Raw genomic sequence first — 16,698 nt, 5'->3', positions numbered from 1 at the left:
AATTTGACTGTGGTTATCATGGTTATGTTCTGTAAGGGTAATATGGCTTGTAGTCATAGGTGCTATTTATAATGTTTCATAGCCTATTTGTTTACATGGGAAGCCCCGCCCATTGTCACATAATCACCGGAAGTTCGCCAGATGCCGTCAGAGGCAGCGGAAACGGGTATGAGGGACAGAGAGTGCTAGAAACAGTCAGAGAAACAGGTCTAGACCTGATATTTCACAGTTTGATTTAAGCCAAGCGGATACCAGACTGATCGTCAAGCATGTGGCGGTTTTAAAGAGCGTCTGATGGGTTTCTGATGCTGTGTGTCGTGCTTTAATCATTGCGCAGCTGAAGCAGGCTAGCTTTCATGCTAATGCAAAATAACCATATGTTCTGGAAACATAAGCATTTATTTTACGAATGATAAGAATTGAATTGTATTCGCCGTAATGGGGTTTAAACACAATACATAGCGATATATTGTCTTTTCGAGTTTGTTTGGAGTCTCCTGCATGTAAACAGAAAAGGCCACGTAGCGTTAAACACAGCCCTTCTGAAACGGATCCTGATATGTATTTGTATTTAAGAGGAGTTTGCATTTGACTGTGGAGAACCTGTTGTCGTCTATAAAAGGACACCTGGTTTCTTCTGGACTGGGATTGGTAACGTTAGAGCAGATTCCGTCAACATCCAGAAAAGGAAAACTGACAATTATCCCTATAATCCCGACGCTGAGAAACCGTCAGGATGCCTCTGCTGTTTCTGGAGAGGTTCCCCTGGCCCAGTTTACAGACGTACACCGCTCTGAGCACAGTCCTGCTGGCTGGGAGCATCTTAAGTGCCTACAGCACAGTCAGAGACTCGGAGTACTCCTCTGCACTGCCAGAGGACTCACACAGCACATCAGAGGAGGAGATCCAGCTGGATCAGCTGGACAGCTTTGGTAACGTGGGCACTAATGTGCTGCTGTATCTCATCACGGACAGTCTCTTCGTCTGGGTATGTGAAGGCTTGAATGTTGTAGTTTCAGAACCCACAAGGGTTGATCCGTGACCTTTTTTTGTTTCTGAAAGAAGCTGTTATGTTCCCGCAGGTGATGGTGAACACAGCGTGCTGCATCCTCATGTTAATAGCTAAAGTGATCCAGTGCATCGTGTTTGGACCGCTGAGAGTCAGTGAGAAACAGGTAACGTTAGGAGTCATTTATCAGGGGCACGCTGTGGCAAATGACCATAAATCATCCAACTGTAATATTAAAAAGGCATTATATATTTTTTTTAAATTTAAGGCAGTGTTTATATTTTTAATAACAGGGAATATATGGTTAATATATTTATGATTATAAGATAAAATACAGTCTGTGTTTGGTGCAACATTTAAATGAGACAAACTATAATATTATTGACATCACAACATATTTTTGACAACTCCAAAGTTGTCAAAAGGTATTTTGTCAGTTCCTTATAGATACATATAGGGCGAATTCCAAACGGATGTGAGCTATGCCCTACGCCCTACTCCCTTCGAAGGGCAGAGCCCTTGAAGTGTGTTCTTTGAAGGGTGTAGGGCATTACATCCGCATTAGGGATAGGGACATCCGCACAATTTTAAGTGAAAGTGACATGGCCAAGTATGGTGACCCATACTCGGAATTAGTGCTCTGTGTTTAACCCATCCTAAGTGCACACACACAGCAGTGAACACACACACACCCGGAGCAGTGGGCAGCCATTTTTGCTGCGGGGAGCAGTTGGGGGTTTGGGGCCTTGCTCAAGGGCACCTCAGTCATGGTATTGAAGGTGGGAGAGAGTGCTGTACATTCTGTCAAACAAAGTACAATCCCTGCTGGTACGAGTCCCGAACCCGCAACCTTTGGGTTACGAGTCCGACTCTCTAACCATCTAACCATCTCTAACCACAACTTCCCCATATAAGCTTACTGTCTAATATAAGCGTTTGGAACTCCCTCGGCGAAGGGAATGACTGACCAAATGTTACCTTGACACCGCTGCGCGTGCATGCAGCATTCAGCACTCCATCAGTTGTTGCAAATACAGGTGCATCTCAATAAATTAGAATGTCGTGGAAAAGTTCATTTATTTCAGTAATTCAACTCAAATTGTGAAACTCGTGTATTAAATAAATTAAATGCACACAAAATCATCACAATTAAAAGAACCAAAGACTTAAACTACTTCAGTCTGTGTGCATTGAATTTATTTAATACACGAGTTTCACAATTTGAGTTGAATTACTGAAATAAATGAACTTTTCCACGACATTCTAATTTATTGAGATGCACCTGCATATATTTCTTCTCATTATTATTATTATTTTATTCAAATATTGTCTAATTGTCTTATTTATTCAAACTAAACTTGCTTACACTACCATTATAAATCATATTTCTATCACTGACGAAAAATATGTTGTCTTACATTAAAATGGATTAAAATATTCTATTTATGTTTGTATGTGAACTCAAAATCAACCCCAACTTTGCTTTAAAAAGCAAAAAATATCTCCTAACCGAAGTTTACATGATCACAAACGGAAATCACTTCCGTGAAGTGACCATCGCGTGTTCCCTTCACTAACAGACTTCTGGAAGGGCCCGTCGTGAAGGGATTCAGTTGTTCACTTTCGTTTGGAACGTCCCTACAAATGGCGTCCCCTTACCGAAATGCCCTTCAAGGGCGCAAAAAAGCAGTTTGGATTTCGCCCTTAGTCGGTCTTCCATTATGGTGTTTGTTTGTTTTTTTGAAGTTGAATTTGTCTTTTTTAATGGTTGAATGACATGTCTTTTCAGTGACCGATGGCAATACTAATATCAGGACAAAAGTTTATCTAAACAAAAGTTTGCTGTTCATATAGTGTTGTTGATAGATTTTGAAACTGAAAGGGGAAAGATAATTCAAATCAGTGATGTACTTACTGGCAGAAGACTATAATCTTTAGACACACACACGCACAAAGTATGACCGGTCAAAAAATTGGGGTCGGTAAGATTTTTTTTAATTTTTTTAATGAAATTAAAGGAATAGGGATTTTCAAAAATGAAAATTAGCCCATGGTTTACTCACCCTCGGGGCATCTTAGGCGTATCTGACATTCCTCTTTCAGACGAACACAATCGCAGTTATATTTTAAATTGTCCTGACTGCTGTATAATGGCAGTGAATGGTGCCCCTGTTTTTGAAGCCGAAAAAAGTGCATCCATCCATCATAAAACTACTCCACACGGCTCCAGGGTGTCAATAAAGGCCTTCTGAATCGAAACGCTGTGTTGGTATATTGTGTGTGTAATATAATATTAAGCAGCACAACTGTTTTCGTCATTGATAATAATCAGAAATGTTTCTTGAGCAGCAAATCAGCATCTTAGAATGATTTCTGAAGATCATGTGACATTGAAGACTGGAGTAATGAGGTTTTGATCACAGAAATTAATTACATTTGAACAATATATTAAAATAGATAAATTATTTTAAATTGTAATTTACAATTTTACTATTTTTACTGTATTTTTATCTAATGCAGCCTTGGTGAGCAGAAAATATTTATTTCAAAAACATTCGATAACACTTTATAATAACTTTCATTAATAAATAATTAACAAACATTATATAATGCTTAACAGATCATTAGTTAATATATACAGTGGTGTGAAAAGATTGCCCCCTCCTGTTAAATCATGAAAGAACTGCAATTAACCACATTATTTTAGAAAGCTGAGTTAAATTTCACTAGCCACACGCAGGCCTGATTACTGCCAGACCTGTTGAATCAAGAAATCACTTAAATAGAACCTGTCTGACAAAGTGAAGCATGCTTAAAGAGCAACACATTATGCCACAATCTAAAGAAATTCAAGAACAGATGAGAATCAAAACAGTTGAAATGTATCAGTCTGGAAAGGATTATAAAGCCATTTCTAAGGCTTTGGGACTCCAGCGAACCACGGTCAGAGAATTAGTTTGATGATCTGAATCTTTTAAGTGTGACAAATATGCAAAAATGTAAAAAACCAGGAAGGGGGCAAAAACCTTTTGACACCACTGTATTCACATAGCTACAAATCTGAGATTATGTTCTTGTTAATGTTTACTAATGAACTTATTAAACGTTACCTAATGATTAACATATGATTATTTCATGTAAATTGAAATGCTTTGAAATGTCAGTAAACTTTCAGTTCTTATGATCTTCATTGGTTGGTCGTTGTTTGTTGTGTAGACCTCTATTTACACATCTTAACAAATAATCTATTAATTATTTGTTCGTTTTTGCAGTACCCAATCTAAAGTGGAAACTATTCATCATCTGCAAATGTTTATAAACGCTTACTAATCATTAATACCTTTTATGAGCAGTCATCTCGATGACAAAAAGTGTCCCGAAAGACCTGAATTTACCCTATTCACACATCTTTACTAATCATTTGTTCATGTTTTTGCAGTAGCCAATCTAAAGTTGTAACTATTCATGTATAAATGTTTATGAACGATTACTAATCATTAAGTATATTTATGGGCATTGGACTTTTAGCTAATGTAACCTAATGTAAGGTTTGTGTGAAGGGTGGCTGGTTAAGTTTAGCTAAATGCTTGCTAAAGACATAACCGATTGTAATTTTGGTGCAAAAAAAATGTTTTTATTACCTCAACACTCACATTAGTATACTACTCTGCAGTATATCATTAAACAGGATATTCCTTGAATCATAAATAAATGGGAAAACAAATCATTTTTTAAAAGAAAATACTTCATTTATCAAAACAATATAATATAGACAGATTGAACTGTTCTCTTATAATAATCAAATTGACCCCTGTACACTGTTGACCCTTTAACTAACCCTTAAACCAACCCATACCACCAAACCTGTCCCTAACCTTACCCGTATCACACCTCAATAGCAGCAGAAGTGTTGTGCATTAACACAAGCTTTTAATCATTATATAACATCTGTTAAAATCATTTGTAGATTTTCAATAAGTGCTTGATCATATGGAATTGAAAGTTTAATGACATTTGTAAGCATTTTAACTTAGATGAAATAATGATTTGTTTGAACATTAATGTTTAATAAGTGTATCAACAAGCACATTATCTCACATTTCTAACTCTTTAAATATATATTAACTAATGATCAATTAAGCATTATATAATGTTTGTTAATGATGTATTAATGAAAGTTATTATAAAGTGTTACCAAAAAATCTTACCGACCCCAAACTTTTGAACACTAGTGTACATTTTTACATGTTCCTGTAGATTTTTAAATATGCATCATATAATTGGTATATGACATGCATTGTTTTCCACTGGAATAACATCTTTATGTCAGTCTGCTTATGTGCTCTTCTCTGTCTGACCAGCATCTGCAAGATAAGTTCTGGAACTTCATCTTCTACAAGTTCATCTTCATCTTCGGCGTGCTGAACGTGCAGCGGGTGGAGGAGGTGGTGCTGTGGTGTCTGTGGTTCTCCGTGCTCATTTTCCTTCATCTGATGGTGCAGCTCTGCAAAGACCGCTTTGAATATGTGAGCAAAACGTCTTTACCACATCAACACTAATGTTCATGAAGAGTGGAAGCTTTCATTTATAGAAGTACTATTAGACAAATTCATTCAGGAAACCGTTTAGCCTGTTTTACGTGGCATACTTTCAGAATTTCCTGTTTTGACAAACATTACCATTTGCTTTAAAGGTGCTGTATGTAGGATTGACACCGAGTGGTTGAACTAGGTATTGCAGTCCAAATTCAAAATATTGGAGAGGGTTTTTTTCACCTGGCCCCTCCTCCTCAGACTTGATGCACACACAGGTTGTCAAATTGAGACACCAACAGGAACGAGCGCATTTGGATGAATGAAATACGCTGTGTTTTCTGCCAACTGGCAACCCGGAAATACAATTGGGTAAACTGGCAGTGGGCGGGTTTCACAAACCAAAACAGAGACCGACATTCCGACACGGAACGCACATTTTCAAAGGAGAATAACTGACTGTAGCATTGTTTTTCAGATAAACAAGTATGTTAACTTAGCATGCTTCTTAAATATCTGCAAACATATTATGGTATTTTTATGCTTTAGTGGAGTCAAAAACTTACATACAGCACCTTTAACTGCCAATGTAATACAAAAAAAAAAATCACGAAATTGTAAGATATCTTTTGGAGAATCTGAGTATGGTTAAGATATTTATGTATATTTTTCTTGGCTCAAAACATTTGATAATAGATAAATAATTGATTGAATTACCTACCTACCTACCTTCTTTCCCTGCCGGCTTCCTTTCTTTCTTCCTTCATGTTTCCTTCCTTACTTCCTTTCCTTTGTCATTTACTTCCTGATCTGCTGATTTCCTTCTTTCTCTCCTCCATCCATGCTAGTCTTCTCCCTTCCTTGTTTACTTGCTTCATGTTTTTCCCCTTATTTACTGTCTCATTCATTTCTTCCTTCCTACCTAACTGTATTCCTTTCCTACTTCCTTTTCTTCTTCCTTCCTTTCCTTCTTTACTTTTTCATTTATTCCCCCCTTGCTTCATCCATGTTTCCTTTACTTCCTGCCCTCCTTTTTTAATTACATTCTTATTTGCTCCCTTTTGTTACTGGATTGCTTCTTTCCCTCTTCCTTTCATTCAACTACTTCATGTTTTTCCCTAACTTCCTTCCCCCTTTCCTTGCTTTTTTACTTGCCTTTTTTTAATGACTTCCTCCTTGCTTCCTTCATGTTTCCTTCTTTACTTCCTCCCCCTCCTTCCTTTTACATTCTAATTTACTCCCTTCTTTTTCTATTTTCTTCATTCATTTCCTTCCTTTTCTTTCTTGCTTCCTCTCCTTCCTCCACTCTTATTTACTTCCTTCCCTCCTTTGTTCCTTTTCTCCTCCCACAGCTCGTCCTTCCCTTTCCTTTTTATTCACTTCCTTGCTTCCCTACTTTTTTTCCCCTTTTCTGTTCTTATTTACTCCCTACCTTCCTTATTTTCTTCCTTATTTACCTTCCCTCCCTCCGTCCATCTCTCCTTCCTCCACCTTTCCCTATTTCCTCATTTCTATATTTATGTATTGTGTTATTCTCTGTGACAGCTCTCGTTTTCTCCCACTACTCCGATGGGCAGTCATGTGCGAGTGTTGGCTCTGCTGGCATCTGTTTTGGCGTGCTGTGGCGGTCTAGCAGGGCTCTGCGCTCTAGTCGGACATCTTCACGGCATGCACACTGTCGCTTTCATGGCAGCCGAGGTAAGAATACTTCACAAACCTTTGTAGCGACTGTGAGGAGGACACATCACAAGCACATTACAACCCCAAACCTTGTCTCCTGCCTTGCAGTGTTTGCTGGTGACAGTGCGCACAGGACACGTCATCATACGGTGTGTGCTCTGTTAAGAATACCATCAGATTCGTTCATCGTGAGGGCGCAGAAGCGTGAATCTGAAGGTTTTGATCTGTTATTTACAGGTATTCCATTCACTTGTGGGACCTGAACCATGAGGGAACCTGGGAGAACAAGAGCTCATATATCTACTACACAGACTTCATCATGGAGTTAGCCATCCTCTGCCTAGACCTGATGCATCACATCCATATGCTGGTGAGAAACATACTCAAGAATGGACAAAGAGGGTTACATACAAGAATGAGTGATCATGGCTGTGTAACTGGCCCATAGTGATTGATGAATCTGACCTGATAGGACTCATTGGACTCTTATTAGAGTCCTTCACTGATCTGTCAGAAGCTGATTACAGTTATGACCTTGATTTGGCAAGCGATTTGTGGCCCATCAGTCGCAAACATCCTCAAGCAAATACTGTGGCACACCTAATTTCTTCTCACGGCTGTGTTTCGTCTTCAGATGAGAGTTTTTGAATAATTCAAAGTACCTTTATGATCGTGTATTCTTGTTTCTCACTCCCTTGTAGCTCTTCGGGAACATCTGGTTGTCCATGGCTAGTCTTGTGATCTTTATGCAGCTGCGCTATCTCTTTCACGAGGTGCAGAGAAGAATTCGCCGCCATAAAAACTACTTGCGTGTTATTGACAATATGGAATCCAGGTGAGGAGACTAATCCGCTTCAGACTTGCTAATAAAACAACTGCATTTCTACAGGCATTGCATTTTATTGCACAACTGTTAAGTAAAGATGCTGAAGTAGATAACTTAATGGGTAAAGTTTGTGGCTAGTAACCAGATGTTTGCACAAGATATCACCTTTGGCCTTTGAACAGAGATCTTACTCTTGATAAGCTGCTTTGTATTCACTGTCTGCTACATGACTACTTAGTTACATTTTTATAGCTAATAAGGCTAACTCTCCAGGTCATATCTCCCTGCACAATTGGAAGTTATAGAAAATTATACCTGTTAACAATAGATTATTTGAATTGCTAAATTATTTGCACCTCAAATTCTCAATTAAATTGAAATGTGAATTTCATTATTGTAATTTTAATAACTGTTTATACAGTTGAAATAATAACAACAGTAATAATGAGAATGTAATTAAATTCTCACAAATCCAAAAGTTTGGGTTCAGTAATTAATTGTTTTATAGTAGTTTTATAGTATTAAAATTAATAGTATTAAACTTTGTGTTCATCTTTTAATGATTGAATCCTGATAAAATAAAAAAATGTATCATGGCTTCCACAGAAATATTGAAAAGAAAAATATAGAAAGTTTTCAACATTGATGATAATTATTAAAATCATTTTTAGAAATATTTATTGAGCAGCAAATCAGCATATTAGAGTGATTTCTGAAGATCATGTGACACTGAAGACTGGAGTAATGATGCTGAAAATTCAGCTTTGATCACAGGAATAAATTACAGTTTACAATATTAAAAAAGAAAACAGCTGTGAAAATAATATTTCACAATATTACTGTTTTTACTGTATTTTTGATCAAATAAATGCAGCCTTGGTAAGCATAAAGGATTAATTTTTTAAAATCCTACTGAACCCAAACCTTTGAATGATAATTATTTATTTATTTGTACATCATAGTACATTGTTTACTGAATTTAATTTATGCAGATTTTGATATATATATATATATATATATATATATATATACACTGTATATATTCATATTCAGACTGGGTGATTTTCATTACTGTATTAGAGAATGTGATTTTATTTGTATTGATTTTAAGTTATTTTTCGTATTAGAGACTTAATTGTCATTAAAATAATTAATTTCCACAATGCAAAAATCCTTAAAGTTCTAAACATAGGCTTCATGTGTATCCTATATTTCAATGTGTTATTCGATGTGTGTTATGAATCAGAATTGAGCAGACTGCTCCATTGGCTGATCAAAGCCAGACCTTGGTGTTGACATGAGCACCTCTCCTTGTGCGCAGGTTTGCTGTGGCAACGCCTGATGAGCTGCTGGCTAATAACGACGATTGTGCCATCTGCTGGGATTCAATGACTACAGCACGCAAGCTGCCCTGTGGCCATCTTTTCCATAAGTGAGCAATAACCAGATATTATCAGCACTCTAGTGTTCTAATATTTTAAACGTTAGTCTGACCATTTATTGTTTGTTCAGTTCCTGTCTGCGCTCTTGGCTGGAGCAGGACACTTCCTGTCCCACGTGCCGTATGTCACTGAACATTACTGAAGGCGGGGGGGAGAGAGAGGAGGGCCAGAGGGAGCCGCTGGATGATAACATGGCTGCTGGACCAGGAACAGAGGCCCGACCGCACCTCAACCAGCATAACCACTTCTTCCACTTTGATGGTGAGGAGTTTCTTTACATGCAAAATCCAGACCATTTACTGAAAGTTAGCTATAGCTAGGGTTGGGTACGTTCACATTTGAACCGGTACTGTATCGGTACCCAAATTTCGGTGCTGGTACCCAATGCTACCTTTTTCGGTACTTAACTCTGTGTAATTACAAAAACATTTATTTCAGTGAAAAAATAAGTCCAAAAGTCTCTTTCTACAATTAAGTGATTAATCTGTTTGAAATTTATTTTTATCATTTCATTGTTTTATTTAAATTTGATAGAAAATGGAATATTTAAAGATGTACATTATACTGTACAAAAGTAATACAAGAGTAATATATTTCTGTTACATGTTAAACCGTACTTTTATTTTGGCAGGTTGCCATGAAGTTTCTGTGTGTATACAGTATGATGATGCTAGTTTTCTCAAATGAAACTGTAAAATTCTCGCGAAGTGACTCTCACAGCAGCTCTGGGGAATACGTTTTTGTGTTCATGCCGTCATACAGTGAGACGCAGAGGCCGAAAATCACCGCGAGCGTCAAGCGTGCGTCAGTATTTGTGTAGTAAACAAAACCGCATTTCCGCCATTCATACATACAGAGGCAAGCGGAACATGCAGGATTCATATTTAAACCATCTTTTTGCATTTTAATATTCACAGACACTAGTTCATATCACGATTTGAATTAAGTGGCAGACCTACTTTTGATTTATTCGCCCAAAATTGACGAATTCCGTGGCATTCCGCGCTATAGAGTAAATTGCGTTTTTATGAATGGACTCCACGATCCCGTCCGCGTTTTCGCAGAAACCATATGGCCCTAGAAATGTAACCACACTTCAGAACATTTCAGCTTGCCCTGTGTGTTGTTTGAACGAGTTGCAGGGGTGACCTCACGTCACAGGGTCTCTCTTTCTCTCTCTGTAGCGTATGCGCCCAGATAAAGCGTTCACAGTTAATGAAATTTGGCGCCGATTGATTTAACGTGAATCGGTACTCGGTAGTACTGACGCAATTCGGTCGGTACCCTTAAAAGTACCAAGTTCGGTACCCAACCTTAGCTATAGCAGTGGCTCCTTCAGAAATCATGTTTAAGACATCATCGCCAAAAGCTTGTCAACTATCATATGCTTATCATTAACTTACATAATGCCCATTCAGTGCTGAGCAAGTGGATCCGCCTTGATGAACAACAGTGAACAAAGGTTAGCCAATCAGAGCAGAGAACATTTACATATTGAAGTCTTACTGATACAATAGCAAAAAGCCTGTTTAAATGGATAGTTCAGAAAAAAGTAAATACAAAACACTGTATGACTGCACAAAGTATTTTTAATAATGTGTGTGTGTGTATATATATATACAGTGGGTACGGAAAGTATTCAGACCCCCTTAAATTTTTCACTCTTTGTGATATTGCAGGACGAGTCAGATCAATTTTCAAATGAGGAAAAACTAATTTATTAAATAAAAATTGATGCAATAAAGTAAATATGAAAATTATAATAGGAAGTAAGTTTAAACAAAATTATCTATTTTATTCAATTATTTATACTAAAGTGCAGAGTATTCCACATTTTTATATCTAAGGGATGAAGTAGTGCATATCAGAAGAAAAGCCCAAAAGAAGTAAGATATAAGTAGAATACAAGGAGAGGGGAAAAGAAACCGAAACGGAAGAAAGAAGGAGAAGAAAAGAGTAAAAGTAAGCCATCAAAGTAGGCACAAGGTATATATGTATGCAGGAAACTTACATCCTCCCAAACTGGTGTTTATGTCTAATAAGAAAAGGTCGAATAGACTTATCCATTATGTCACTCATCCATTGTGTCATATGTTGTTGGGCGGGTCATCATAACCAGTCAGATGTTGCGGTTACAAAAATAAACAGATGTGTGGCTAGACATGGTTTTCACACCTTTAGAACAAATACAGCAAAACAAGCACTTTCAAATATATCTTACATATTACAAAAACACTGCTTCTGGAAAAGAACATCTAGAAGTGTTAATGACTAATTCTGAGAAACATTATTACTCGGGCAGTAGTTGAAAGATTTCCAATATTTAACAAAACAACAGTAAAGAAGATATATCTTTCAAACATATATGAAATGTGCATAACATATATGTTTTTGGAGAATACTACAAATATTACATAAAAACATAAATCAAACAAAACTAAAAGATAAACATAAATGAGTGAACAGCAATGAGTAAGTACTTAAGGAAAAATCAATAAATCATACATTTAATTAATCGATGTGAAAATCAAATAAAATATAACATTGATTATTTGGATGTTCCATATATATTATTAATATTTTTAATAACCTCTGAAACGAATAAGCGTACGGTAATTAAAGCATCATATGAGATATTAACTTCCACTCGTTCACCCTCAGGGTCCCGCATTGCCAGTTGGCTGCCAAGTTTCTCTGTGGAAGTCATGCACACCACCAACATCCTTGGTATCGCACAGGCCAACAACTCACAGCTCAATGCCATGGTGAGTCCTTCTGCTGGCATCCAGCATGTTTCCAAACAGCCTCATCTGTTCTCCACGTGTTATAAACCTGGCTTTCCTTGGATTTCACAGGCCCATCAGATTCAGGAAATGTTTCCACAGGTCCCTTATCATCTGATCCTGCAGGATTTGCAGCTCACACGCTCTGTTGAGGTCACCACTGATAACATCCTGGAGGGCAGGATCCAGGTGCCTTTCCCATTACAGGTGAGGTTAACACTTCTACCAAAAGGTGTTTATTAGCTGCTGAAATCATATGTTGTTTGCATAGAAACAACAAAAACACTACTAATTTGAAAGTTTCTCTCCTCTAGACCCTGGAGCGCACACCCATACAGGTGAACACTGCTCCTGAAGAGTCAGCGGGTGCCAGCGGCAGTTCAGAGGTCGCTGCCCCTGAGCCGGAAGACTTTGAGGTGCGGGGGAGCCGCTTTTCCAAGTCCGCAGATGAGAGGCAGAGGATGCTAATGCAGAGGAAGGAGGAGCTACTCCAAAGAGCGCGCAGGTGAACCTCCCTATAACTTCTTAACAAGTCTGAGCTCAACAGCTTATATTGCTTTGCTATATTTTGCAAGTAACAGGTAAGCCGTCTTTTCACTATCACCGCCATTTTCATATGACTGTTGCATTTCGCCCCCTAGTGGCAGTTGCACAGAACTTTCAAATTGATTGTATGGTAGATTTGAACTTTTGTTTATTCACCATGGTTGAATGATTGTATGAATATATCCACACACAAAAAAAATTCCACATATAAGTTTTAAAGAAAACATAGCAGGTTTTCTAGGGCTAATGAAGGTAACAAATAATGTAATTATTATTTCAGAAAAAAGTTATTAATAACTGAGTCCTTTTGTCCCTAAACATAGCACATACCGAACCGTACCGAAACCTTGACTCTAAAAACGTGATAGAAACTGAACCATGAGTAATTTGAACCATTGCACCCCTAGAAAATACCAGTAAGTCTTATCTGATTAGATTACGTTACATTAAGTTGAGTGTTCACATATGGTCTAGCCGCAAAAGTTCAAATATTTTAACTAGTGGTCGACTGATATCTTGGAAAGCAGGGTGGCTGATGGCCGATATAATTGTATTTATTTTAATTAATATTTAAGAAATTTGAAGTCATTTGAAAATGGATTATACTTATACTCATATTTATACTTTAGATGACAAAGTATTTTCCACAAATAAATAAATATTTAATAAAAATATAATTAAAAAGGAATTAAACTGTAACCAAGCACTCAGTATTCTGGGAAGTTTGTGTGCGTTGGGAATCATATTTTTTTCAAATAAAGCCAAGGTAACACTCATTTTACATACCGCACACAGTGAAAATGACATGAATATGACAGTGGACAAATGCATAAAGCGCAGCATAATTTGAAATCACAAATTTAATGTTTAAAGCATTCAATTTCCATGGACTGAAAGTCACGCAGAGAACACTTGATCATGCAGTTCACATGCACACTTCACAAGATCTCTCAACTGGATTTGACTTAAGTTTGCAAGGTTTGTGAAATTAAATTTTCATTAGCCGTTCAAAGATTTGTTTAAATGATGTAAATGTATATTTGCTGAATGCTGACGGCAAACGAGAAAGTATTATAATGTTTGCATTTTTTTTACTAATAATATAAAAGCAATCGTTATAATACTTTTTGTATACATTTTTATTCCTTTGTTTAACAGTTATATCGGATTATTAGACAGACTTCTATCCGTATAAGACAGAACTGTTAACGACGACGGTGAACAAGAGGGAGAATGTGGACACTGTGTGCTCAGCGCCGTCAAAATAAAAGTCCCACCTTGTACGTATCGGCCAAACAGAAAAACTTATCGGCCGATGCCGATATTTAAAAAATGCCAAATATCCATAACCACTCATTTTAACAAACAAAGCTCACATCGGGTCTGAAAAATCTGCATATGGTACACTGCACTGGTACTGCTCTCTGTTGGAAATATATGACTTACAGTCTGTCATTTGTCGGACATAGTGAAAAGCTTTACAGAATCTTCAGTCATCAGTAGGAGTACCCCAAGGCTTTGCTTAAAGTCCTGTTAAGTTTTAGTATGACACTGTGTTCTCTCTTTGTTAGACGTTATCTACACAAAAAATCTGATGAAGAAGATCTGTTTTTTGCTTCTGCCGCTGATAATGATGATGCCATGCCCTCCATGGAGGATGAAGACTCAGATTCCGTGACCTTGAGGCGCAGAAGAATGGCGGCCGCAGCAGAGAGACGCATACAGAGGCACGAGCCTCCCCCATTTTGAGTCGAGCAAAAACATGCATGATGCACCTGTGGTACAGCCATGCTGTCATACAATTTTGGGCTGATCAATGCACATTTGTGCTAGATGCAACTATATATGTACCCATCAAACATTTGATTTCATTGTCCTTTGAAGTAATATATGGCGTCATTGCCGTACCAGTGAATTGTAGTAAAATTTTGGCAAGCATCAAATAAAAGAAAAAGACACATGCATCTTCTATTCATGTCTGCCATTGACAAAATAATTAAAAAAATGTTAGTACCTAAACAAGAGCATGGTTTGGACAGCTGCTCACATTTAAAAAAAAAAAAAAAAAAGGTTCCTGAGTTTGAATTTCTTTTCACTTTTGGAATGCCTCATTTCTTAAACGTCTTTGTATGAATCAGACAATTTTAACAATATTATGTTGCGTACTAACAGTTCGATTCTAGAGCTTAAGCAACAAACAACATGCCGGAATTTAGTTTTTTTTCTTTTGCCAGCAAATATCCACACATTTTTGCTGCTTTTTAGCATTTAAATCTGCCTTTAAGTCGATTTGGTTGGCTCATGTGCTCGAAAAGAGACAATCTTGCGAGTTTGAGCTTACAATCTCATATGCTTACAATGCCATCCCAGCATTTTAGAGTCTCTGAAGACCGTTAAAAAGGAAAGTGGCATAGATCCTACTGTCTGTTCTCACATTGTTGTGACAACAAATGCATCATAGAAGGTGTTCATTTAGTCACATGATCTTGTTTCTCTACTGTTGTCATTCAGAACAGCCATGTTTTATGTTTCATTTATCTCACATTCTGAACTTGTACTGGTGGTTATATAGTGAGGAAATGTTTCCTTTACTCTCTGTTTTGTGCTACAGTAAAGGAGAAGCATATGTTCCCTTAGTCAGGGTAGATGTTTAACATTGTCCTATTTTAATTTTCATATAACTTTCATTTGGTTCAAATTAAATGAAGCATCTACCGTAACTAAGGTCCTTTTAATTGGGTTATTTAAATGTAACATAGACAATTATGGTCAGTTTTGTCAGTTTTATTGTGTTTGTATTTGAATAGACCTTTATTACTCAGCGCACTAATGTACTAATGCCTAAAAATGAATTTTCACAGGATAATTTGGCATGGACACCACAAACAATTCAGAATCTTGCATGTTGAGTTTGAAGTGAACAAGCTTTTCATGTAATAGCACGTGACTTTTAATTTGCATTTGCCTTCTGTTAAAAAAACATAATCCCAACCATCATAACCATGGCCACTTATACAGATTATTTCATCAAGAACTTATTGGCTTTATAGCCTGTTTGTCAACCTCAAAAAAGAATTACATCTTCAGAATTGTCTCTGATATTTTACACTGTGAATCTATTCTATCAAATATTTTTAGTGTCATACATGGACTTTTTGATCTTTTTTTTTTAAGCTTTCATGTGGATGTCTTTTTCATGTGGATGAAATCACTGACTGTTTGTATTCATATGTTTTGCTGATCAACTTTCCCAAAGACTCTCATAGTGATTTAATTTAATGAAGCTGGTTATTGTGATCGTAATGACCACAGGTCGATGTCGAATATTTTGTTTTGGTTGCACAGATGCACCTTTCAGCAGTATTTCTTAAAAAAATGTATGAATGAAATCCACTGGAATGATTCAGATAATACATTATTTGGTTGGTGGTCATGCTGTTTGCTGTAAAGCAGAGGGAAGTCTTGGATTGCTTTATGTACACAATTCATTCATTTGTGCCTCAAATCTACAGTGGTACAATAATACTTTGATTTGTGTAAATAATTTTGTAATAAAAATTGTAAAATACATGTGAAATGACCCTGTACAAAATAAAAGTCACAGCTGCTTTAGAAGCTTTTACCCACATTTTACAGTGTCCCAGTGCGTTTTATGTTGTATATGAATGAAAACACAAAGAACATGTAAATATATTACAGGTGGTAACCCTGAAATACAATATTCTGATTTTGCACTGGTCAAGTCACAAAAAGTACGCAAATTTAATTCAACTTTTTTTTTTTTTATTCATAAAACTACACAACAGATTTACTTCACAGTGAAGTACATTTTAAAGTAAATATAATTGATGCACTATCAGGCAAAACATTTGAAAATTTA

General features: G+C 36.8%; 1 protein-coding gene across 2 annotated transcripts; it reads left to right on the top strand.

Annotated features, from left to right (window-relative positions):
• Window positions 1-128: 128 nt before the first annotated feature.
• Window positions 129-16,051, top strand: LOC107555700 (E3 ubiquitin-protein ligase AMFR-like). 2 transcript variants are annotated; one of them, XM_016238579.1, is made up of 14 exons: window positions 129-166; window positions 577-988; window positions 1,083-1,175; window positions 5,371-5,535; window positions 7,087-7,239; window positions 7,330-7,370; window positions 7,459-7,591; window positions 7,923-8,056; window positions 9,369-9,479; window positions 9,560-9,750; window positions 12,151-12,254; window positions 12,345-12,479; window positions 12,587-12,777; window positions 14,390-16,051. In XM_016238579.1, exons 2-14 carry the CDS (start codon window positions 737-739, stop codon window positions 14,565-14,567), a joined length of 1,881 nt encoding a protein of 626 aa, XP_016094065.1. In that variant the 5' UTR covers window positions 129-166; window positions 577-736; the 3' UTR covers window positions 14,568-16,051. The 2 variants fall into 2 exon arrangements, with proteins under 2 accessions (XP_016094065.1, XP_016094064.1); XM_016238578.1 differs by having other exon boundaries at window positions 129-988.
• Window positions 16,052-16,698: the final 647 nt, after the last annotated feature.

This window comes from Sinocyclocheilus grahami, unplaced genomic scaffold (assembly GCF_001515645.1).
Source record: "Sinocyclocheilus grahami isolate Dianchi unplaced genomic scaffold, SAMN03320097.WGS_v1.1 scaffold543.1, whole genome shotgun sequence".
In the NCBI taxonomy this organism is placed as follows: domain Eukaryota; kingdom Metazoa; phylum Chordata; class Actinopteri; order Cypriniformes; family Cyprinidae; genus Sinocyclocheilus; species Sinocyclocheilus grahami.
The sequence above is the reverse complement of the archived record's forward strand: the minus strand, read 5'-3'. Positions and strand labels throughout refer to the sequence as shown.